The sequence below is a fragment of the Microcaecilia unicolor genome, chromosome 13 (genome assembly GCF_901765095.1).
Source record: "Microcaecilia unicolor chromosome 13, aMicUni1.1, whole genome shotgun sequence".
Lineage (NCBI taxonomy): Eukaryota > Metazoa > Chordata > Amphibia > Gymnophiona > Siphonopidae > Microcaecilia > Microcaecilia unicolor.
Window position 1 is genome coordinate 41,543,627 of NC_044043.1, and position 21,000 is coordinate 41,564,626.

At 42.7% G+C, this 21,000-nt stretch overlaps 2 protein-coding genes across 2 annotated transcripts in view; one reads left to right on the forward strand and one right to left on the reverse strand.

Moving 5' to 3' along the window:
* The window catches only part of NF1 (neurofibromin 1), a 464,504-nt gene that overhangs the window by 321,202 nt on the left and 122,302 nt on the right, over positions 1-21,000 (forward strand).
* EVI2B (ecotropic viral integration site 2B) lies at positions 9,575-17,979 on the reverse strand. Its single transcript, XM_030222525.1, has 2 exons — positions 17,736-17,979; positions 9,575-11,513 (listed from the first exon to the last, which is right to left on the reverse strand). The coding sequence occupies exon 2, from the start codon at positions 11,454-11,456 to the stop codon at positions 9,876-9,878; it is 1,581 nt and encodes a 526-aa protein (XP_030078385.1). The 5' UTR covers positions 11,457-11,513; positions 17,736-17,979; the 3' UTR covers positions 9,575-9,875.

Consider the following 21,000-nt stretch of genomic DNA (forward strand, 5'->3'; position numbering starts at 1 on the left):
CTGAGGAACCAGAGTCAGGTGCGGATTTACCACAGGATCTGGATGATCCCTCCGCGGTGAGGATTTTCCACCGTGATGAGCTGCCAGCGCTTATTTCAGATACCCTGCAGGCCCTCTCGATTGAAGATCCTGACAGTGGCATGGCCTCCTCGGGTAATCCCAGGATGGCTAGTACCAAGAAAGCTGCTCGGGCCTTCCCTTTGCATGACTCCATCCTAGAGCTTGTTTCGGCTCAGTGGGCTGACCCCGAGGGACCTTTGAGAGTTTCCAGGGCTATGGGGCAGTTATACCCTCTGCGTGAGGGACATATGGCTCGTTTTCAAATGCCTGCAGTAGATGCCCTAGTCACTGCGGTGACAAAGAGAACTACTCTCCCTGTTGAAGGAGGTGTTGCCCTGAAGGATGTTCAAGACCGTAGGCTGGAAACAGCGTTGAAACAGTCCTTTGAAATTGCAGGTCTCACTGTTCGGGCGTCTGCATGCAGCTGTTATGCTGTGAGAGCCTGCCTAGCTTGGCTGCAACAGGCAGTGGCTCAGCCCGGAGATGGAGCGGAGCCCTTCTTGGATGTGGCTCCGCGGATGGAGGTGGCCTTGTCCTTTCTGGCTGATGCCCTTTATGACCTTGTCAGAGCTTCGGCTAAACAAATGGCAGTAGCAGTGGCGGCTCGCCGTCGTCTGTGGCTACGACACTGGGCAGCGGACATGGCCTCTAAGCAAAGGTTGGTGAAGTTGCCTTTTCAAGGACTTCTCCTATTTGGTGAGGAGTTAGAGAAAATTGTGAAAGGCCTGGGTGATCCAAAACCCCAGCGCTTGCCCGAAGATAGGCAGAGGCCTTCCTCTAAGGGCCAGGCGGTCCACTCCTCGTACAGACCTCGCTTCCGTGAAACTAGAAGGTACCGCCCGGGGCGTTCTGCTGGGTTCACTTCTCGTGCCCGTGGTCAGCAGAGGAACTCCTTTCGCTCGGACAAGCGTTCCGCAGCTGGTGGCTCAAGACCAGGAGTTCAGGGGCGACCCTCTCAATGATGGTGCGCCGGCCCTCTCCTCGATGCCTGTCATCGGAGGACGGCTTTCCCTCTTTGTCGAGGAGTGGGCCAAGATTTCCTCAGATCAGTGGGTTCTGGACCTGATCAGAGATGGATACAGAATAGAATTCAACGCCCCAGTAAGAGACGTGTTTGTGGAGTCCCGATGCGGTTCTGCCGTCAAACGGGCGGCGGTGGAGGAGACTTTACAAGGTCTGATTCAGTTAGGGGCAGTGACCCCTGTGCCTCCCGCCGAGCAAGGCTGCGGCCGATACTCCATCTACTTTGTGGTGCCGCGAAAAGGTGGGTCCTTTCGCTCTATTCTGGACTTAAAAGAAGTGAACAAGTCCTTGAGAGTGCGGCATTTCCACATGGAATCCCTGCGCTCCGTCATTGCGGCGGTTCAGCCAGGAGAGTTTCTCACGTCTCTAGACCTGAAAGAAGCTTACTTGCACATTCCGATTTGGCCCCCGCACTAGAAGTTTCTGAGGTTTGCGGTGTTGGGAAAACATTTCCAGTTCAGGGCCTTGCCTTTTGGCCTCGCCACAGCTCCCCGAACCTTTTCGAAGGTAATGGTGGTAGTAGCTGCTTTTCTCAGGCGAGAAGGTATCAGGATTCACCCGTACCTAGACGACTGGCTCATCAGAGCAGACTCTGCAACAGAGAGCTTACAAGCTACAGCCAGAGTGGTCTCAGTACTGCAATCTCTAGGCTGGGTCGTCAATATGGCAAAAGTCACCTGTCCCCTTCACAATCTCTAGAGTTTTTGGGGGCCAGGTTCGACACAGTCTCGGGCTATGTGTTCCTACCCGAGCTAAGGCGGTGCAAGCTTCAGAATCAGGTCCGTCTGCTCCTGAGGATGCCCCGCCAGCGAGCTTGGGACATTGTCCAGCTGCTGGGATCGATGACAGCCACGATGGAAGTGGTACCCTGGGCGAGAGCGCACCTGAGACCTCTACAGTATTCCCTACTCCGGAGATGGTCTCCTATTTCTCAGGATTACCAATGCAGACTTACTTGGCTCCCTGCGGCCCGTCTCAGCATGGAGTGGTGGCTCTCGGACAGCATGCTGCGGCGAGGAATGCCGCTGACGCTCCCCGTTTGGTGCCTAGTGGTAACAGATGCCAGCCTGAAGGGCTGGGGCGCACACTGCAAGGGGAAGCATGCCCAGGGTCTATGGACACCCGAGGAGTCGGAGTGGTCCATCAACCGCCTAGAGTTGAAAGCGGTGTTTCAGGCGCTTCTGGCCTTTCAAGTGACCCTGGAAGGATTGGCTGTCAGAGTGATGTCGGACAACACGACAACGGTGGCCTATATAAATCGACAAGGCGGAACAAGGTGCAGAGCACTAGCCGCGCAGGCCGAACTGATTTGCCACTTGGCCGAGCTGCATCTTCAGTGTCTGTCGGCAGCTCATATTGCAGGTCAGAGCAATGTGCAGGCCGCTTATCTGAGCAGGCATCAGATCGATCCAGCAGACTGGAATCTGGCAGACGAAGTATTCCTGCAGATCTGTGCCAAATGGGGCAAGCCCGTGATGGATCTAATGGCGACAAGTGCCAATACCAAAGTCCCGTGCTTCTTCAGCAAACGGAGAGATCCTCGCTCAGCGGGGTTGGATGCCTTGGCTCAACCCTGGCCTCCGGGTCTACTTTATGTGTTTCCCCCATGGCCCTTGATAGGGCGCCTGCTCTTGCGGATTCGGCTGCACCCAGGAGAAGTGGTCCTCATCGCCCCGGATTGGCCAAGGAGACCTTGGTATACAGACCTCCGACAGATGCTCCTGGAGGCTCCTCTGCCTTTTCCTCTGGTACCGAACCTGTTGACTCAGGGACCGGTAGCCATGGAGGACGCCGGCCGCTTTGGTCTTACGGCATGGCTATTGAGAGGGCGCAATTGAGGGATAAAGGTTGTTCCAATAAAGTTATTTCCACTCTCCTGCAATCCCGCAAGCGGTCCACTTCTGTGGCTTATGCCAGGATTTGGTGCCTGTTTGAGTCTTGGTGTGCTTCCAGAGCCATTGTTCCAATGCGGGCTCCTGTCTCGCCGATTCTGGACTTTTTGCAGGAAGGTGTACAAAAAGGCTTGGCCTATAATTCCCTGTGGGTGCAGGTGGCAGCGTTGGCCTCCCTTCGTGGTAAGGTGGAAGGCGTGTCTTTGGCTGCTCACCCAGATGTGGCACGGTTTCTTAGAGGGGTGCTTCGGCTCCGACCTCCAGTGCGAGCACCCTATCCAGCTTGGAACCTGGGGCTAGTTTTGAAAACCCTGCAGGCATCTCCTTTTGAGCCGCTTCGGTGAGCATCGGAGAAAGACTTGACACTGAAGGCCGTTTTTCTGGTGGCCATTACCTCGGCAAGACGGGTGTCAGAGCTCCAGGCGCTGTCCTGTAGAGACCCATTTCTGCAATTTTCAGAGTCCGGAGTCACGGTTCGGTTTCCAGAATCTTTTGGGCAGCTGCACCTTTTGGATGTGCGCAGGACTCTGCTGCAGTATCTGCGAGTTACTAACTCTTTCAGGACTTCTGATCATCTGTTTGTTTTGCTATCCGGTTCTCGCAGAGGGTCTCCAGCGTCTAAAGCCACTATTGCCCGCTGGCTCAAAGAAACTATCTTTTCAGCTTATCTGCTGGCCGGCAGGGTTCCGCCTGTAGCCTTTAAGGCACATTCTACTAGAGCGATTTCTTCCTTTTGGGCTGAAACTGGAGCACTCTCTCTTCAAGAGATATGCAGTGCAGCAACATGGGCTTCTAAGCTCTCCTTTGCCCGACATTACAGGCTGGATGTGGCTGTCAGGAGGGATGCGCGTTTTGGTGCACAAGTGCTAGCGCGTGGTGTGGCTTGTTCCCACCCTATCTAGGGATTGCTTTGTTACATCCCATACGTAATGGCTTCATCTGCTTGATGACAAGGAAGGGAAAATTAGGTTCTTACCTTGGTAATTTTCTTTCCTTTAGTCATAGCAGATGAAGCCATGAGCCCTCCCTGTATGATTGTCTGTATGCTGTGAATCTGTTTTTCAGGTTCTGTTCTAATTTCCTGAAGTTCCTTCCTTGGGAGAAAGTTGGAAAACAATCTTCAGGATTCATGTTCAGTTTAAATTTAGGAGGATGTGTTCATTCCCTCCAGGAGGCGCGTGTGTTCCCCTCCAGTTCTATAAATAGGAGGATGAGTTCATTCCCTCCAGTGTGTTGGGAGGATGTGTGATTCCCTCCAGGAGGCGCGTGTGTTCCCCTCCACTTATACAATAAGGAGGATGAGTTTATTCCCTCCAGGAGGATGTGCATTCCCTCCTTTATGAGTTCATGCCCTTGTGATGGGCCATCGTTCGCTGTGAGGAAAGCTCTTGTGATTCCCATTGCGGTTTGCCATACTGCTTTGGAAGCTTCAAATACTGAAGAGGCAGTGGAGCTAGCTGGCCAAGAGGGCACTGTGAAAGTTTGAGTGCTCTCTATCTCCCCTGCTGGTTGATGGACATAACCCATACGTAATGGCTTCATCTGCTATGACTAAAGGAAAGAAAATTACCAAGGTAAGAACCTAATTTTCCCATCCCAAACCAACGATCTGTAATGAAAGTGGAACTATATATATACTAGAGGGGAGGTTCTCTTGCTTTCTTGCTGCTTCAAAGGGATACTTCAGCTGACACCTTCCAAATGGAGGAAGTCAGCTGAAGTATCCCCTTTAATAAGCAAGATAGTGTAACAGGGCCTTCCATGTGATATATTTTCTTAAATACTCGTAGTTCCACTTTTGTTGTAGATTGTTGGTTTGGCAAGGGGTTTTTTTTTCTGCTTTTATTTGTTTTTGTGTATTTTTGTAATTTTTCTTCCATATTGCTCTGCTTTTGTAAGATTTCAATTACCCCAGTACTGACTGGATAGATGTCTCATCAGAATTTTCTAGGACAGTAAAGTTTCTAGATGCCAAAAATGACTGCTTCATAGATCAGTTGCAGGTATATGTGGCACAAAGGAGACAGAGGTGCCAACATTGCTCCCCTTCCTCATCCTGGTAACTGGGATTTCATGCCCCCAAGTGTTTGTTTTGCAGAGTTGCCTCACAAACAGTGCATCTCCCATATTTGCACCATGATTTGGAACTCTCTGTTCTTGAGCTGTGTGGTGCAAGAAGTTGGGCTTGTTTTACGCTTTAAAGTCTTGCAAGAGTTGAAAATGTGAGTCTTCCTGAATACCACTCGGATCAGTCTTACAGAGAGCCAAATCGCAGTGCAGACATGGGAGATGCACTGTTTGTGAGACAGCTCTGCATATAGCAGAGATTCCCAAACTGGTCCTGGAAGCAACCCAGCCAGTCAGATTTTCAGGATGCCCACAATGAATATTCATGAGAGAGATTTGCATCCACTTCATGCAAATCTCTCTCATGAATATTTATTGGCTGGGGTGCCTCCAGGACCAGGTTTGGGAACCACTTCCATATAGCAAAGTAAGGGAAATAGTTGCCAGACTCTAAGCACAATAGTTGCCTGGGAGTGACTTAGAGTGAGAGAGTGACTGGTTGAAGACTTGGGTGGGTGGAGTATATGAAAGAGAGAGCCTGGGTGAAGGCTGGGGGGCTATATATAATATAGAAGACTGGGTGAATGCTAGGGGACTATATATGACAGAGAGAAAGAGAGAAGAAGACTGGGGAACCCAGGGGTGCTATATATATATATATATATATATATATATATATATATATGACAGAGAAAAGGATTGAGTGAAGTTTAGGGGGCTATATATGAGAGAGAGAGAGACTGGGTAAAGGATGGGAACTATATGAGAGAGAGAGAGGCTCACTGAAGGCAGGAGAGGTGTAAGAGTGTGACAGGAGGGAGGTATCCGTTGAGGGGTCCTTGGCCATGGTGATATGGGAAACAGGGACAGTTGCCTGTTTGCATTAGTTATCAAAGGGTTCTGTGACATAGCTGACAGCCTTCTTTTGAAAGGGGGATTGTTGTCTTCTGACAGTGATTAGCAGAGGCACTGTAAGGGACTTCCGTGTTCCTATCTGTCCTGTTCTGCACCTCGCCTCTCAGTCCCTCCCCCCCCCCCCCCCCCCCCCACATCGAGCTTCTCACCCTTTTCTCTTGGCATCCCAACTCTGGGGCCAGTATCTCTCCATCTCCCTTGCCCCCTCCCCTGGTGTAACATCTGTTTCTCTCTCTGTCTCACAAAACGGCTTTGGTTGTACCACAGAAAGGCTCTGTGTCAGATCCATGAACCTTTACTCTCTTCCCCACCCACCCATCCATCTGATTTTCCTGTCTCCATTCACATACCTCCCAGCATCTCCCTCTCTCTCTCTTCCCCTTTCTCTGTGGCTCCAGCATTTCTCCCCTTTGCTTCCATAAGAATAGCAATACTGGGTCAGACCAATGGTCCATCCAGTCCGGTATCCTGTTTCCAAAAGTGGCCAGTCCAGGTCACAAGTACCTGGTAGAAACCCAAATTGTAGCAGCATTCCATGCTACCAATTCCAGGGCAAGTAGTGGCTTCCCAATGTCTATCTTAATAGCCAACTGTGGACTTTTCCTCCAGGAATTGTCCAAACATTTTTTAAACCCAGATACGCTAACCACAGTTCCAAAGCTTAACTATCCATTGATTGAAAAAAATATTTTCTCCTATTTGTTTTAAAAGTATTTCCATGTAACTTCATTGAGTGTCCCCTAGTCTTTGCACTTTTTGAAAGAGTAAAAAATCGATTCACTTTTACCCGTTCTACACAGCTCAGGATTTTGTAGACTTCAATTATATCTCCCCTAAGTGGTCTCTCCTTCCCTTCCCCCCTTGCCCCCATGGTCTGTCAACTCTCTCCTTTCCTTCCCCCCACATGGTCTGTCAGCTCTCTCCTTCCCTTTCTCTCCCCCTGACCCCCCATGGTCTGTCATCTCTCTCCTTCCCTTCCTGCCCTCCCCCATGGTCTGTTAGCTCTCTCCTTCCCTTTCTCTCCCCCCTGACCCCCCATGGTCTGTCATCTTTCTCCTTTCCTTTCCCTTCCCTTCCTGCTTCCCCATGGTCTCTCTCCTTCCCTTCCCCTCACCCCATGATCTGATAGCTCTCCCCTTCCCTTCCTTTTCCCTCCCCTCCTGTTGTCTGTCAGCTCTCTTCTTCTCCTCCACCCCCTCATGGTCTATCATCATCCCTTCACCTTCCTATTCTGCTACCTCACCAATCACGGTCTGGCATCTTTCTCATTCCCCCACCCCACTTACCCACAGTCTGGCATCTTTCTCATTTCCCTGTCTGCCCCCGCCATGGTCCGTCAGCTCTCTCCCCCCCCCCCCCCCCCCCCATGGTCTGTCGGCTCTCTCCTTTCCTTTCCCCTCCCCCCTTATGGTCTGTCATCTGTCTACTTCCCTTTCTCCTTCTCCTCATGGTCTGTCAGCTGTCTCCTTCCCTTTCTCCTTCCCCTTACGGTCTGTCAGCTCTCTTCTTCCCCTTCCCTGCCTGCTCCCCCGCGTGGTCTGTTAGCTTTTCCTTCCCCTTCCCCTTCCCTTCGTGCCCCCATGAACTGTTAGCTTTATTCTTCCTCTTCTCTTCCTGCCCTCCCATGGTCTGTTAGCTTTCTCCTTCCCCTCTCCCCCTCATGGTCTGTCAGCTCTCTCCTTCCCCTTCCCCTCTCCCCCTCATGGTCTGTCAGCTCTCCTTCCCCCCTCATAGTGTGTCAGCTCTCTCATTTTCTTCCCCTACCCCCTCCTATGGTCTCTCAGCTCTCTTCACTTCTCCTCCCCCCTTCCTGGTCTGGCATTTGTATCCTTCCCTCCCCCCTCCCCCTGCAGGTGCATCATTTCTTGCTTCCTCCACCCCCTCCCCATACAGGATCCAGTTCTACTCGCTTCTTTCCTTCTGCCCTCCTTCAACTTTCTGGGTCACTAACAGTGCCAGTGAGGTAAGCACACTGCTTTCGGCGGCCCCGGGAAGCTTTCCCTCTGCTGCAGCGTCCTGCCTATACAGGACAGGAAGTTGTAGCAGAAGGAACGCTTCCAGGCTGCCAAAGGCAGGGTGCTTACCTCACTGATACTATCAGTGGCATGTAAAGTTGAAGGAGGGCAGCCAGTGGTACCGGATCCCACGGGGAGGGAGGTTGGAATACCAGACAGGCATCTCATTTGGGTGGGCAGTACCCCCCCAAAAAACTATGCCCATGACACTAATCGGACATTTTCATTGGCATTAGCCAGTTAAGTGCTTCTGAAACTTGACTGGTTAGCCATGGACAAGCAATTTAACTTGCCAGGAGCTATTTCTAGCCAGTTAAATCACTTTGAATATTGACCCTAAAATTATTGGCCATATAGAATGACAAAGCTTAATGGGAATGAGTCAGCATGGGTTCAGGAAATGCAAGTCTTATTTCCCAATTTATTAATTTTTTTTGAAGGTGTAAACAAACAAGTGGATAATGGTGAAATGGTTGATGTAGAATATTTGGATTTTGAGAAGGCATTTGAGTCCCTAATGAGAGACTCCTTATGAAACTGAAGAGTCATGACAAAGGAGGGCATGTCTTTATGTGGATTGCAAACTGGCTAAAATCCAGGAGATCGAGATTAGGGTTACATTGTCAGTTATCCACATGGAAAGGTTCAGTAGTGGAGTGCCCCAAGGGGGGAGGGGGGTCAGTATTTGAACCTGTGCTGTTTTTACAGTGTTTTTACAAGTGGCATATGCAAAATCAAAACTTGAAAGTCCCAGTCTCTTTAACCACTTAACTTTAACTCGTTTGCAAGAAATTGATTAAATAGAAGCATCCGAATTTCTAGGGAGTATTTATTATGACATTTCTACCCTACATTTTCCCAAGAAAGCTCAGGTTCAATGCGGCTTACGTATCAAGTTAAGAAAAAGCATTGCAAGACAATTAATATTAATACAAGAATACAACTATTTAAAAAAAATTCATTTCATGTTAGCTGAACACATTAAATTAAAACATTAAATCTTGTGAAATATTTAATTATAATTTAACTTGACTAGTGCCTGCTGTTCAGGTGATATTTTTTATGCAGACTATATTTTTCAAAGAACAAAACCAGACGAGCTATGAAATAGTTACAAATCATCTATAATGCACCACACTAGGTTGTATCAGAGCATTATCTTCCAATAAATATTAAATCTAAACATCTTTAAAGTTAACAAGCAAGTAATGTGAAAGTACATATACATCCCATGCTAATGAAACTTTCATAGAAATAGGTACATCTGTTAATCTGCAGTTAAACCCATATGCTTCATTGAAAACCCATATGCTTCATTAATTTATGGAATGTCCCAAAATTTATATATGGCCCTGAAAACTAGCTGTCAATAGATTTCAGGAAAGGCTTCGAGTTCATGTATTTTTAATATTCATGTGGCCAAATATTCTGTTCTCAGTCATTAGAAAAATCAAGTTCAATAATTTTTTTTATTTGCTATGTATATATGTATTTATTTATCTATCTATTTAGTTAGCTAGTTATTTTTGTTCCCACTGCAGTTCCTTTTTCTCTGGTCAGTGGAAGGTTAGGTGACTTGCCTAGAGTCACAAGGAGCTGCAGTGGTGCAAAAATAAATAACAACCTTTAATTGCACAATTAATCGCAATTAAAATTTTAATCAAAATGCAGCCATAATAAAAACCCTTCGTTTTATACCTTGATGAAAGTTGTGGCAAAAGTTGCAAAAATAAAGGTTCAACAAGTTTGATAAATTGAGTGGAGGTTTTTCTCTTCAGTTCTTATCTTTAGTGCTGAATGTTTTAACAGTTTCATATTTTGTACATGTTAATATATAATGTAGAATTGATTGGATTTCTGTTTAATTAGAAAAATGTTAGAAATTCCATTCATCTGGGAGAGTTTAGAATTCAGGGGGTGGAGGAAGTATTTCAGTTTGATCTTCATCTTGATGACATAGGGGATGAGGAAGCAATTCTGAATCACTAAGAGCCTGCAGATCTGATATCATTGGAGACAACTCATTGATGCTGTTTCTGGGACTCCAATGAGTATTGCTAATGGGCTCGTTTGAAGGAGGACGTTTTTGCTGATCAAGTAAGTTGGGTGTTTCATGCAGCTCTGTTAAAGAAGCTGAATCAAGTATGTCTGGTGGAGGTGGTAGGATAGAAAAGTCAAATGAGTCAGTTGGAGAATCTTGTAGGTTGGATACATGAATTGAGTTAGGTGGGGGAGACTGTGTTCTAGATAGATCTAATGGGTCTGATGGTGGAGGTAATGAATTAACTATTTCTGTTAAGTGAGAATGGTCATTGGGTCTAATTGTAACAGGTGAACATGGGGGCACATGAATACCGTTCATTGATTTAGCTGTGTTTTCAGCTTCTGTTCTTAGGTTCCTCTGACAGATCTCATTCTCGATACTGTGACTTTGCATCTCATCCATATTCTCTTTTGACTCATCTTGGATGCCACAGTCATCCAGTAAATACTGACTTTTTTTAAACATGAAGGGTAAGGAGCCAATGTAGGAAAGTGATGTACGTTTTTTGGCTTGCATTGGTTCCTTGTCATCCATTGCAATTTCTACAGGATTCTCGCCATCAGCAAATGGGGACCGACCTGCCCAGTTTGGATCAACTGAAACTGGCTTGTTTGTACATTTCCATATTACAATTATGATGATAGCTACAAGCATGATAATCAAAATTCCACCAATAGATAATGCAGCTATCCAGCTTTCTGTCGTGTCTTTGCTTTCAGTTTTATCATTTTGTGCCTTACAGAATGGGGGTATTTGCTGGATTTTAGCTATATTTGTATTAAATGCAGTAATCTGAAATGAAACTGTAACTGATGAGGTTTGTTCTGTGTTTTTAGCATCAGCAGAACTTTGTATGGTTGAAGAAATGACATGAGTTGGTTTTGTTGTTGCCTCTGTGTTTTTAGCATCAGCAGAATTTTGTATGGTTGAAGAAAGGACATGAGTTGGTTTTGTTGTTGCCTCTGTGTTTTTAGCATCAGCAGAATTTTGTATGGTTAAAGAAAGAGCATGAGGTGGTTTTGTTGTTGCCTCTGTGTTTTTAGCATCAGCAGAACTTTGTATGGTTGAAGAAAGGACATGAGGTGATTTTGTTGTTGCCTCTATGTTTTTAGCATCAGCAGAACTTTTTATGGTTGAAGAAAGGACATGAGGTGATTTTGTTGTTGCCTCTATGTTTTTAGCATCAGCAGAACTTTTTATGGTTGAAGAAAGGACATGAGGTGGTTTTGTTGTTGCCTCTGTGTTTTTAGCATCAGCAGAACTTTGTATAGTTGAAGAAAGGACATGAGATGGTTTTGTTGTTGCCTCTGTGTTTTTAGCATCAGCAGAACTTTGTATAGTTGAAGAAAGGACATGAGGTGGTTTTGTTGTTGCCTCTGTATGAACTGACTTACACAGGTTTCCACAAATAAAAATCAGAATTAGATAGATACTATCCATTTTACTGATGGTAGATGAACTCTCCTCCAAAATACGACATAATTATTTCTTCAAAGCCTGCAATGAAAATATATAGTTATGAGCAGTTCTTTTAAGACTGTTTTCCATTTTATGTCCAAGTTAGAATCTTTATTTGTTTTTATGCAGGCTTTGCAGAAAACCCTGCATTACATTTAAAGTACTGGATTATATGTACTTATAAAAGCAGGAAGCTGGTGTGAACAGACAACTTTCTTAACTGATATATTTTTTCAAACCCCAAAAACCTGAGCTGCTTCCTCTAAGAACAGCATGGCCATTACAAGAAAGGATTTGTAAACCAGCACTTGAAGTATAACAAATATGTCTGATTGCAGTTCCACCTTACTGAAAGGAAATGCTGCACAGCTTAAGCATCTTCAGATTCGGACTTCCCTAAGCATTTTCTGCATGTAAAACAAACTTCTCAGGTAGCAAATTGCTCGTATAGAATTGTGTGGGAGTTTACATGTATGCAGCATAGGCACACTGGAAAATTGTGCCTGCTTTTATGTGGTCTTTGTATTGGTATTCCCAGGGGTGTAAATTGGGTGGAAGTGGGGCAAAGTTGGGATGTATGTGCATATTTTATATAAAATATGTATGCTGGTGCACATAGAATACATACACACATTTTACACCTTTGCAGCAGGTGTGAATTTTGTATGCTTTTGTGGTTTGTTCTGGTTTCCTGTTTTATAAAGGAATGTATGTTGCCTTTATAGAATAAATATCCAAATAATCCCACTCTCAAACTGTATCTACCAAACTATTTGAAAATTTTTTTAAGGACATCTTATATAAAACAAAAACTTTATCTCAGCATTATTGCATCTTCAGTCCAATCAATCCAATTTTTTTCTATATAGTTTGGCATTGAGAATTAATTGTTTAACTATCAAAGGTACTTCTAATTGTCTATATACTATTCACAAGTAACATAATCAAAATGTTAACATGTCAAATCCATCTTTGTTTACTTGATACAATTTTCAGTGGACCACAAATTTCTCCAGTTCCCAGTATACACTGCCCTCACAGCTTCCCAAGTCTTCACTTCACTTCATACTGCCTAAGCAGCTACCCAGGATGACTGTTTTTCAAGTGGTAACTCTGCATCAGAGGCACAAGTACTTTAAATGCCAAACATTAGAAAAGCCATGCTATTGAGTATGAAGTATTGTACAATATCTTTAATGTATTTGACTTGTTAACTTTTTTGATTATGCTACTTATGGATATTATATGGACAATTGTAGGTACTTTTGATGATTAAACAATGAAGTTTTAATTACAAACTGTATAGAAAAACTTAGACTCATGATTAGACAGAGGAAGCAACAATTCCAACATATATTTTTGCTTCAGACATAATGGTCCTTAAAAATTTTTCCAAATAGTTTGGTATAGAGAGTATGAGAGTGAGGTTTGGATATTATTTTCTGATATTTCCTCACTTTTGTGGCTGGATTGTGTGCCTTTATAGAATAAGCATAAAATAAATGCATTATTTTACGTTTCTGATAGGTACAGTACAGTCTCAATTATCCGACCTAAACAGGACCACCTGTTGTCAGGTAACTGAAAAGTCAGATAATATAGAAAACAAATCATAAACAAAGGCATACAGTTCCCGATTTTCAAAAATGGTTCTAAAACAAAGATTTGTAATAGAAATAAATGCAATGACGTCCCCAGGGGTCTGTCGGATATACCAGATGGTCGGATTACTGAAGGTCAGATAAGACTGTACTGTACCATGTTATGAAATTATCCCTTTCCTGCTGTCAATTTACTGTTGTTTGTAGTTTTCAAGATGTATTGAATTGATATTTGTGTATAATATTTTCCTAAAGGATGACTGCATTTCAATTTCAGCACCAAAACTGATCTAAAATTCAAATTCAAGCTTTTTTTGGCTGAAAAAACAGGTGCTTTTTCATATGAAACCTAAAATCTCTTCTCCCCCCTCATCAAAGTGGGTCTCACTGCAGCCTCATTCCATGCCCCTCCCCCCCCCAACAAAAACAGGCCCAAATCTATTCCCCCTGAACAAAAGCGGACTCCCACCTGTAGACTCCTGCCTAGGCCTACCTTACAAACCCTAGTGGTCTTGGGACAGGAGCAATCCCAATCGTGCCTGCCCATTCTGGTTTTGCAGTCCAAACGGCTGCTATGACTTCCTGTGTTCCTGAGGCTTCAGGACACTGCTGCTGGAGGTCACGGCAGCCATTTTAAGGTTAGAGCTTGCATGGGCAGGAGTAACTTGGAGCACTAAAGAACCAGCTTCATTTGGTATGTTAGAGTCCAGTTATTGCATGTGTGCAGTACACTCACAGACAATAAATGCATACAGTTTTACATGGAAATAAAAATCCAGAATCTATATAAGTTCCATATTCAAATGCTTCAGTATTTTCATAAACACAGTTTTATTTTTTTCTATACATTCTTCAACAAATCAGAATTTGTTGCAGAGTTATCTAGCAGTAGTTTATGCTTTCTGTCTGTATATTTACTGTGATTTAAAGTGATGTCTGTTTAACTTTAGGTGGCAATATATTTATACATTCTTGTCTCCCACTGTTATCTAAAAACAGGTTTTGGTTCAAAGTGGCTTACAATTTACAGTTAGGTGAAAATTGCAGTGATGGTTTACAGTTAGGAAGTAGAATGTTCATAGCTAACTTAGGGGGTCTTTTACTAAAGATTAGCTTGAGTAAACTGCAGCAGGGCCCATTTTATTCCTATGGGCCCTGCTGCAAATAACTCGAGCTAACCTTTAGTAAAAGACCCCATTAGGTACTTAGCTGTAGAATTTTTTGAAGAGTGGTATTGAGTTCCACCACTTGGAACCCAGGTAGTGAAATCCTGCCATGTAGACGGGTTTGTACATTATGTTTCTGCAGTTGGGTAGGTGAGGAAGTAGGTAGCTTCTGGTTTCTGGGCTTGTATTTCTTGAGGATAGTTTGATTATCTCTATCATGTATTCAGGGGACATACCAAATAATATTTTGTGAATGAGGGTGCTTGCTTTGAAAATTAGTCTTGCCTTGATTGGCAGCCAGTGGAGTGGCTTTTCCATATTTCAACTTCTTGAATATTAGTTTTGCTGCCGTGTTTTGGATGATTTGCAGTGATTTGTAGTGTGTTTTCCTGGCACACCCTATGTATACTGCATTGCAGTAGTCTAGTTGTGATAGTATCATCGATTGTACCATTATTCGAAATGATTATCTAGGAAAGTAGTCTCTGATCCTTCTCATTTTCCAAAAGCATAGAGCTCCCGATTTTCAAAAATTGTTCTAAAACAAAGAGTTTTAATAGAAATAAATGCAATGACATCACCCAGGGGGGTGGGTCTGTTGGACATGCCATATGTGACCCTCTCTGTGAAAAGGTGACTAAAATAGCAGATACAAAATGTTGAGTGTAGCTAGTTTTTTATGCCATGGTGTCCATAAGCAGTCTGCAAAAGTTACATGTTTGAACTTTTGTAATTTTTCTTTTTCAGATAAAAGGATGGGGTTTGGACTGTTGTATTACAAATTGTTTGCTCTAATAGAATTTGATAAAACCTCATTTTTTTTCCTGGTGACTTTGGTTACCTTTTTCCAGAGATGGGAATATATTTTTTATTTCTTTTCTTCTCTGACTTTTTTGTGAATTGAGATGTGTTTTCCACGAGAGTATTATGTTTGGGGGTGGGGGTGGGGGTGGGGGGGAAAGAGGTATTTAATACATTTTTCAAAATGTTTAAAACAAATTTCTTGTGGGTATCCATGGTCTCTATTTAAGCATTCTTTCAGTAGCACCAGTGTACATTCTTTTTTTTTTTTTTTCCCTAAAAACAGAAAATTGAGAACTGTACAGATGAGCTAGGTTTCAAAATACTTCTGAGTTTCAGATTACAACATACTCATTTTAAAATGTTAATAGCCCCAATTTTTAAACAGATATTGCAATAACAACATATAAACACAAAGATGGCGCCTTGAGAAGAACCTAGCAAGGCGGCTCTTCGCCTGTTTTCCTCTAACTTGAAACTTTTTACCTGAATAAATGCCGAAGAGGAGGGGTAAACAGCATGTCGGCCCCGCTACGACTGTGAGACCAATAGGGCCGATGGACCACTTTGCAGAGCCTGGAAGCTTTTCGGGGCTAGATGCCTCGCTGCTGGAGGGAACGGTGGGAGGTATCCCGCTCCCCCAGCTTGAGGCTGAGATCTCACTCAGCCCTGATGAACGGAGCCCTCCGACAATGCCTGTGGTGGAGCTGCAACAGGGGCGGGAAACACCCTGTATTACAGGTCAAGGAGTGCTTCCTCTAGTGGGGCCTGATTGCAATGTGGATCCGTCGGATGTCATCAGCGGAGGTGAGGTATCGGGGAGAGCCAGTGTCCTGGCAGACTCCAGAGCGGTAGAGAAGAAACAGCTATCGGGTCAAACTTCAGCTGAATTTACGTCGCTTAGTAAGTCTTTCTTGCTTGCTAAACCAAGCATTATTACCTTGGATTCAATTTGGGATGCTCTTATGAGCTTAGAAACTTCTTTTTCACAGAAACTGTTACTAGTGACCCAAATTACTAAATTGCCATTGGAAAAAATTTCAATTTTGGAAACAATAATACTAAACATTGAGAAAACAATAGAAATGAATAATGACAGTATAAAAACTCTTCAACAAACTCAGTTCAACTTGATAAAGGAAAATATCTTCACTATAAAACGGAAAATTTAGAAAATCAACTAAGAGCTAAAACTCTAAGGTTGATTAATTTTCCTAAAATTACATCTATTGCCCCTTTAATAACTTTCAAGAAATATTTATCAGAAGTACTGAAGATCCCTGAACAGGCTTATCTGCCAGTTTCTAAAATATATTACTTGCCACCATATAAAAAGGATAAAAAAGGAAATATTAATCAAGTTGAACAAGGAGCAGATGTTTCATATTGAATCTTACAGAAATAATCCAAGATGATGAGATGGGTACTACACCAGCAACTTTAATTGTAACATTTGTTTTGGAACCAGACCGTGATTGGATCCTGAAACAATTTTTTCGTCACAGGGATGAACTCTTTATGAACAATAAGATTAGAATATTTCCTGACATTGCAAGCACAACTCAAAAGAGACGTCAATTATTTCTAAAACTTCGACCTCAGGTCTTACAATTGGGTGGTTTATTTTGGCTCATCTTTCCCTGTAAATGTGTATTGAAAGTCAATTCAGTTAAATATATGTTTTACGACCCTACTCATTTGAGTTCTTCTTTAGACTTGAGGGTTGCTACAACTCCTAATCTACAGCCAGCAGTATCATCATCATCGAATCTATAAGTGTTATTGATAGGGCACTTTAAGTTATCTTCTTTATTTACCTGCTAATTTCATTAGTGGAATATATATTTCATGGAATTGTACCTTATTTTCTTCCCTAAATTGTGGACTAGAGAATGGAGGGGGGTAGGAAATTTCCTTTGTTTGTTATTTGAATATCTGTATAAGTTGAATATTACTTATCTCCCTCTATCTTTCATATCAAGAGTTTTCTTAAATTATTGTGAATACTTATAAAATTAAAATAGAAATTAAAAAAAAACCCAACATATAAACACAAATATGTGCATGTGAAAGTATTTAACATTCAATTTTTTATTAAACAATATACAGGAACGGGTAGATGGTATTTAATATACTGCAGTTATGTGGTTGCAATGGAAGCGGTTTTCATATTACATACAGGTACTTATTTTGTACCTGAGGCAATGGAGGGTTAAGTGACTTGCCCAGAGTCACAAAGAGCTGTGGTGGGAATCGATCTCAGGTTCTCAGGCCGCTGCACTAACAAGCTAAAACAATATCACCGAATTAAATTAGAACATCAGATGTTACACAATACTCTTACACCTGTGGTATAAATGTCTCATGGGTACTCTCATTTTCAAATAATATACATAATAAACCCCTTTAACATCACCTCCCAACTTATATGAGACAAAATTATCCTCAAAGCAGAAAGCACTCAATGCATGAAACCTGTGTTCTGATAGCTTTCACTCATTAGGTCCCCTTTACTCCTATAAAAGTATTTAAAACAAGAATATAAACAAGTGATCAACAGAAAAGCAATTTCTGTATAAAGCATGGTGCAGATATGAAATTTTGAAGACATTTAAATAGTTGGAGATACAACCATCAAGCCCAGATAAAATGTAAAATATACAGAGACGTAGCAATATCCTGTGACTTCTTACCATCTGGAAATCCACTTCAGTGGGTGACACAGCCTGCAGTTTCTTCTACTTTAACATTTTTATGCTTGTAGACTGGAAAAGTGAAAATCTTCTGTAGTGCTGGGTAGTTTAACTGAGGAAGGAGGAAATTGGTGCTTGCATCAGGAACTAACAGGAGAGCGCTGAGCTCAGAATTTACAGTTTCCCGAAACCAGCTTGATTTTAGACTGTGTTAAATAGTTAAAAGGGGAAATGGGACTTGATATACCGCCTTTCTGTGGTATTTTGCAACTACATTCAAAGCGGTTTACATATATACAGGTACTTACTTTGTACCAAATGTTTCTGTACAAGTGAATTTCTATTTTCCTCTTTTCTAGTATAAAAGCATTAGAGTTTAGAAGATAGACAATTTTCTTTGGGCTGTATGTAGCACTCAGGAAGTTAAAAAAAAAAAAAAAAGGAAGAAGCTATTCCTTTCTCTTGATGAACAGCCAGTACCCAGTAAAACCACATTTTATTTTTTACCACCACCCTTCTTCCGCTCCTCCCTTCCCTTTTCTCTTATACATGCCAACATTAACACACACTTAAGCTTACTTGTAATTCTGATTGTTACAATGAAAAACAAGTACAATAAGACAATATTACTCTTTTGTTTCACACCCCCAAGATGCCACAGTAATGCATGCATTGTTGCATTTCCCTCTACTGAGTGATTATGGAGCTGTAGCAGTGCTCTCTTCTGATGTGATTAGTTAAAGGTAAAAATGTCACACTGTGTGAAGGTGGTAACATTTGTGTCTGATTGAAACCTGAAGGGCAGCCTTGGGATATATTCGATGAAACTTGCTGATGTCTCATTTTTCCTTCAGTTGCACATCTGAAGAAAGCATGCCATGTACATTGTCACGCTTGTGGTGGTTCTTTTCTTGACCCTTCATAGAACCCACTGTCCACAGGTTCAGTTGTGGGACATATATATGAGTAACCAAGTTTTAAGCACTTATAATTCTATCAAAACATCTCGAGTAGTTACGAGGCCCCTTCTGTGTAAAGATACCCTATTGTTAGATCTCTGCAGGGCTGTCTGAAAGTCTATGGACCACATTACCATGGTTTCTTCTCTTTTGTGCATTCGTTCAGAACCCGGCATAGTCAAGGCTCATTTAATATAAATTTAAAGAAAAGAATTGAAAAACTGAATAGTGTTTAATAGACATTTTTAGGGCATAACATGGCACATTTAAAAATGTGATTCATAATCTTACGCTGGAACTTGTTGCATCATTAAAAAAAATAAGATATCTGAAAGGAAACAACAGTTCACACATAGAAGAGGATCAGGGTTAAAACATAAAATTCAGCAACAGCAGCTGGTGAATTGCTGTGCATATCTGAGGAGGAGAGAATAAAGTTGTCTCTAATCCTTGCTTGACTATCTTCATTTAGTCATCTCTTAAGTTTTTCATTTACTTCTGTGGTTTACCTCCTGCTGCATTGGGTCAATGAACAAATCCATGAAAGTGGCCTTTATTTGCAGCAGGAGTGTTAATCAGTGTCTCCACTATGGCTACCGCTTTCTCTGGCCCTAGCAGGTAAGCTGTGGGTGGGCACCCTTTATCCTGGGTAACATTCAGCCAGTATGTTTTCTTCCGTTTCTTTTCAAGCATACTGGAATTGTACTGTCACATTGCTGAGGTTTACAATTCCAATGTGCTTCAAAAGAAATGATTGCACCCCTGGCTGCAGATAAAAGCCACGTTCATGGATTTGTTCATGGACCTACTGCAGCATGAGGTAAATCACAGAAATTAATTAAAAAGTTAAGAGGATTAACTACAATTAAGTGGATTCCTGGAGGTAAAGAGGAGATAATGTGCTGCTACAAACTCGATATTTAAATCAAGCAGGTATACCAAGGGCCAGATGCTCAAAATTCTGATGCTGTACAGAACAGCACCAAAAAAACCTTCCTAATGCTCAGCGCTAATAGTATGCAAATCATCTGTGCGCTGTTAGCATTGAACATTAGAAAGGGGGAGGATTGTGCCTGGGGCATGCACACAAGAGCTGTGCAGTATCAAAGCTCTTGAGCTCATACGCAGTCAAACTGGGGAGCAGGGGGAAGGGACAGTTAGGCAGAGATTTGTACAAGGAACAACAATTAATCTATTGAGAAGCTCAGCATTATTTGATGAAAACCCCTTTATGAAAAATATTTGCCTTGCATCCTCATAATTGGGCATCCGGGAGGGGGAGAGGTTGTGACCAGGTGGAGGTTGGGGAGGGAAAGGAGTCAAATATAAGAACAGGCTTAAAAAATAAAGCTGTGTTGTAGATTTTAAAACTGATTCAAGTTTAAAAATGCTTCTCTGTCTCTTCAGACAACCTAATGCCAGCTCCAAACTGGCATAAGGTTTACATTGGTAAGGGAGCCCTTGTTCACAGTGTGTTCCTCTCTGCATCAGAGGAAATAGGAAATGACCTTATTTACATCCTTTTAACTATATTAGCATTCTATTTGTGCTGATCTGTGCCCAGCTCATTGTTTCCCACACTAGGGGTCTCTGAGCATTGTGTGCTGGTTAATGCAGGCGCTAGTGCAGCTTTAATGGCCTGTAGAACCTGTGTTTGCTTCTGAACTTTGGGTTGCAAGAGAGTTCATAAGAAACTGGAGTAAAAAAGAATATTGGCACAAGAAAAGCTACAAAAGGTGACTCAAGCAAATTTAATATCCCTAATTTTAAAGATCAAAGAAGAGAACTATAAGTGATATCATATTAATGCAATTGAGGGCTTCTGTAGAAAAAGAAATGGAGAAAGAAAGAGGAGACAGGAACATCAGAAGAAAAAGAAATAGGTGCCTCAGAATGGAGCAGCAGAAGAATAGCCGTTACAGTGAGAGAAAGAAAGGGTTTGAAATGCATTAGAAAGGCTGATGCACAGGAAGGAGGGGATCCTGTGCAGAGAGAAAGAAGGGATCCAGATTCAGAAAGGAAAATCAGGACAAAGGTTGATAAGAGATAAGGAGACAGAATGGACAGTGATGGAATGAGGAGATCCAGAACTGCAAGAGAATGAGATAAATGGATGAGCTAAAATGTCAATTGAAGAGGAAGATGAAAGACAGGAGAAAGACCCAGAGATGGAGGAATTAATGATTGAGCTCCTAGCCTATTTGGAAATGGATAAATTTGCTATGTTCCAAAAGAGAGCAAGATTACTCGTTGAATTTAACACCTAGTAGATAGAGTATGATAAGATTAATAAGGCCATAACCTGT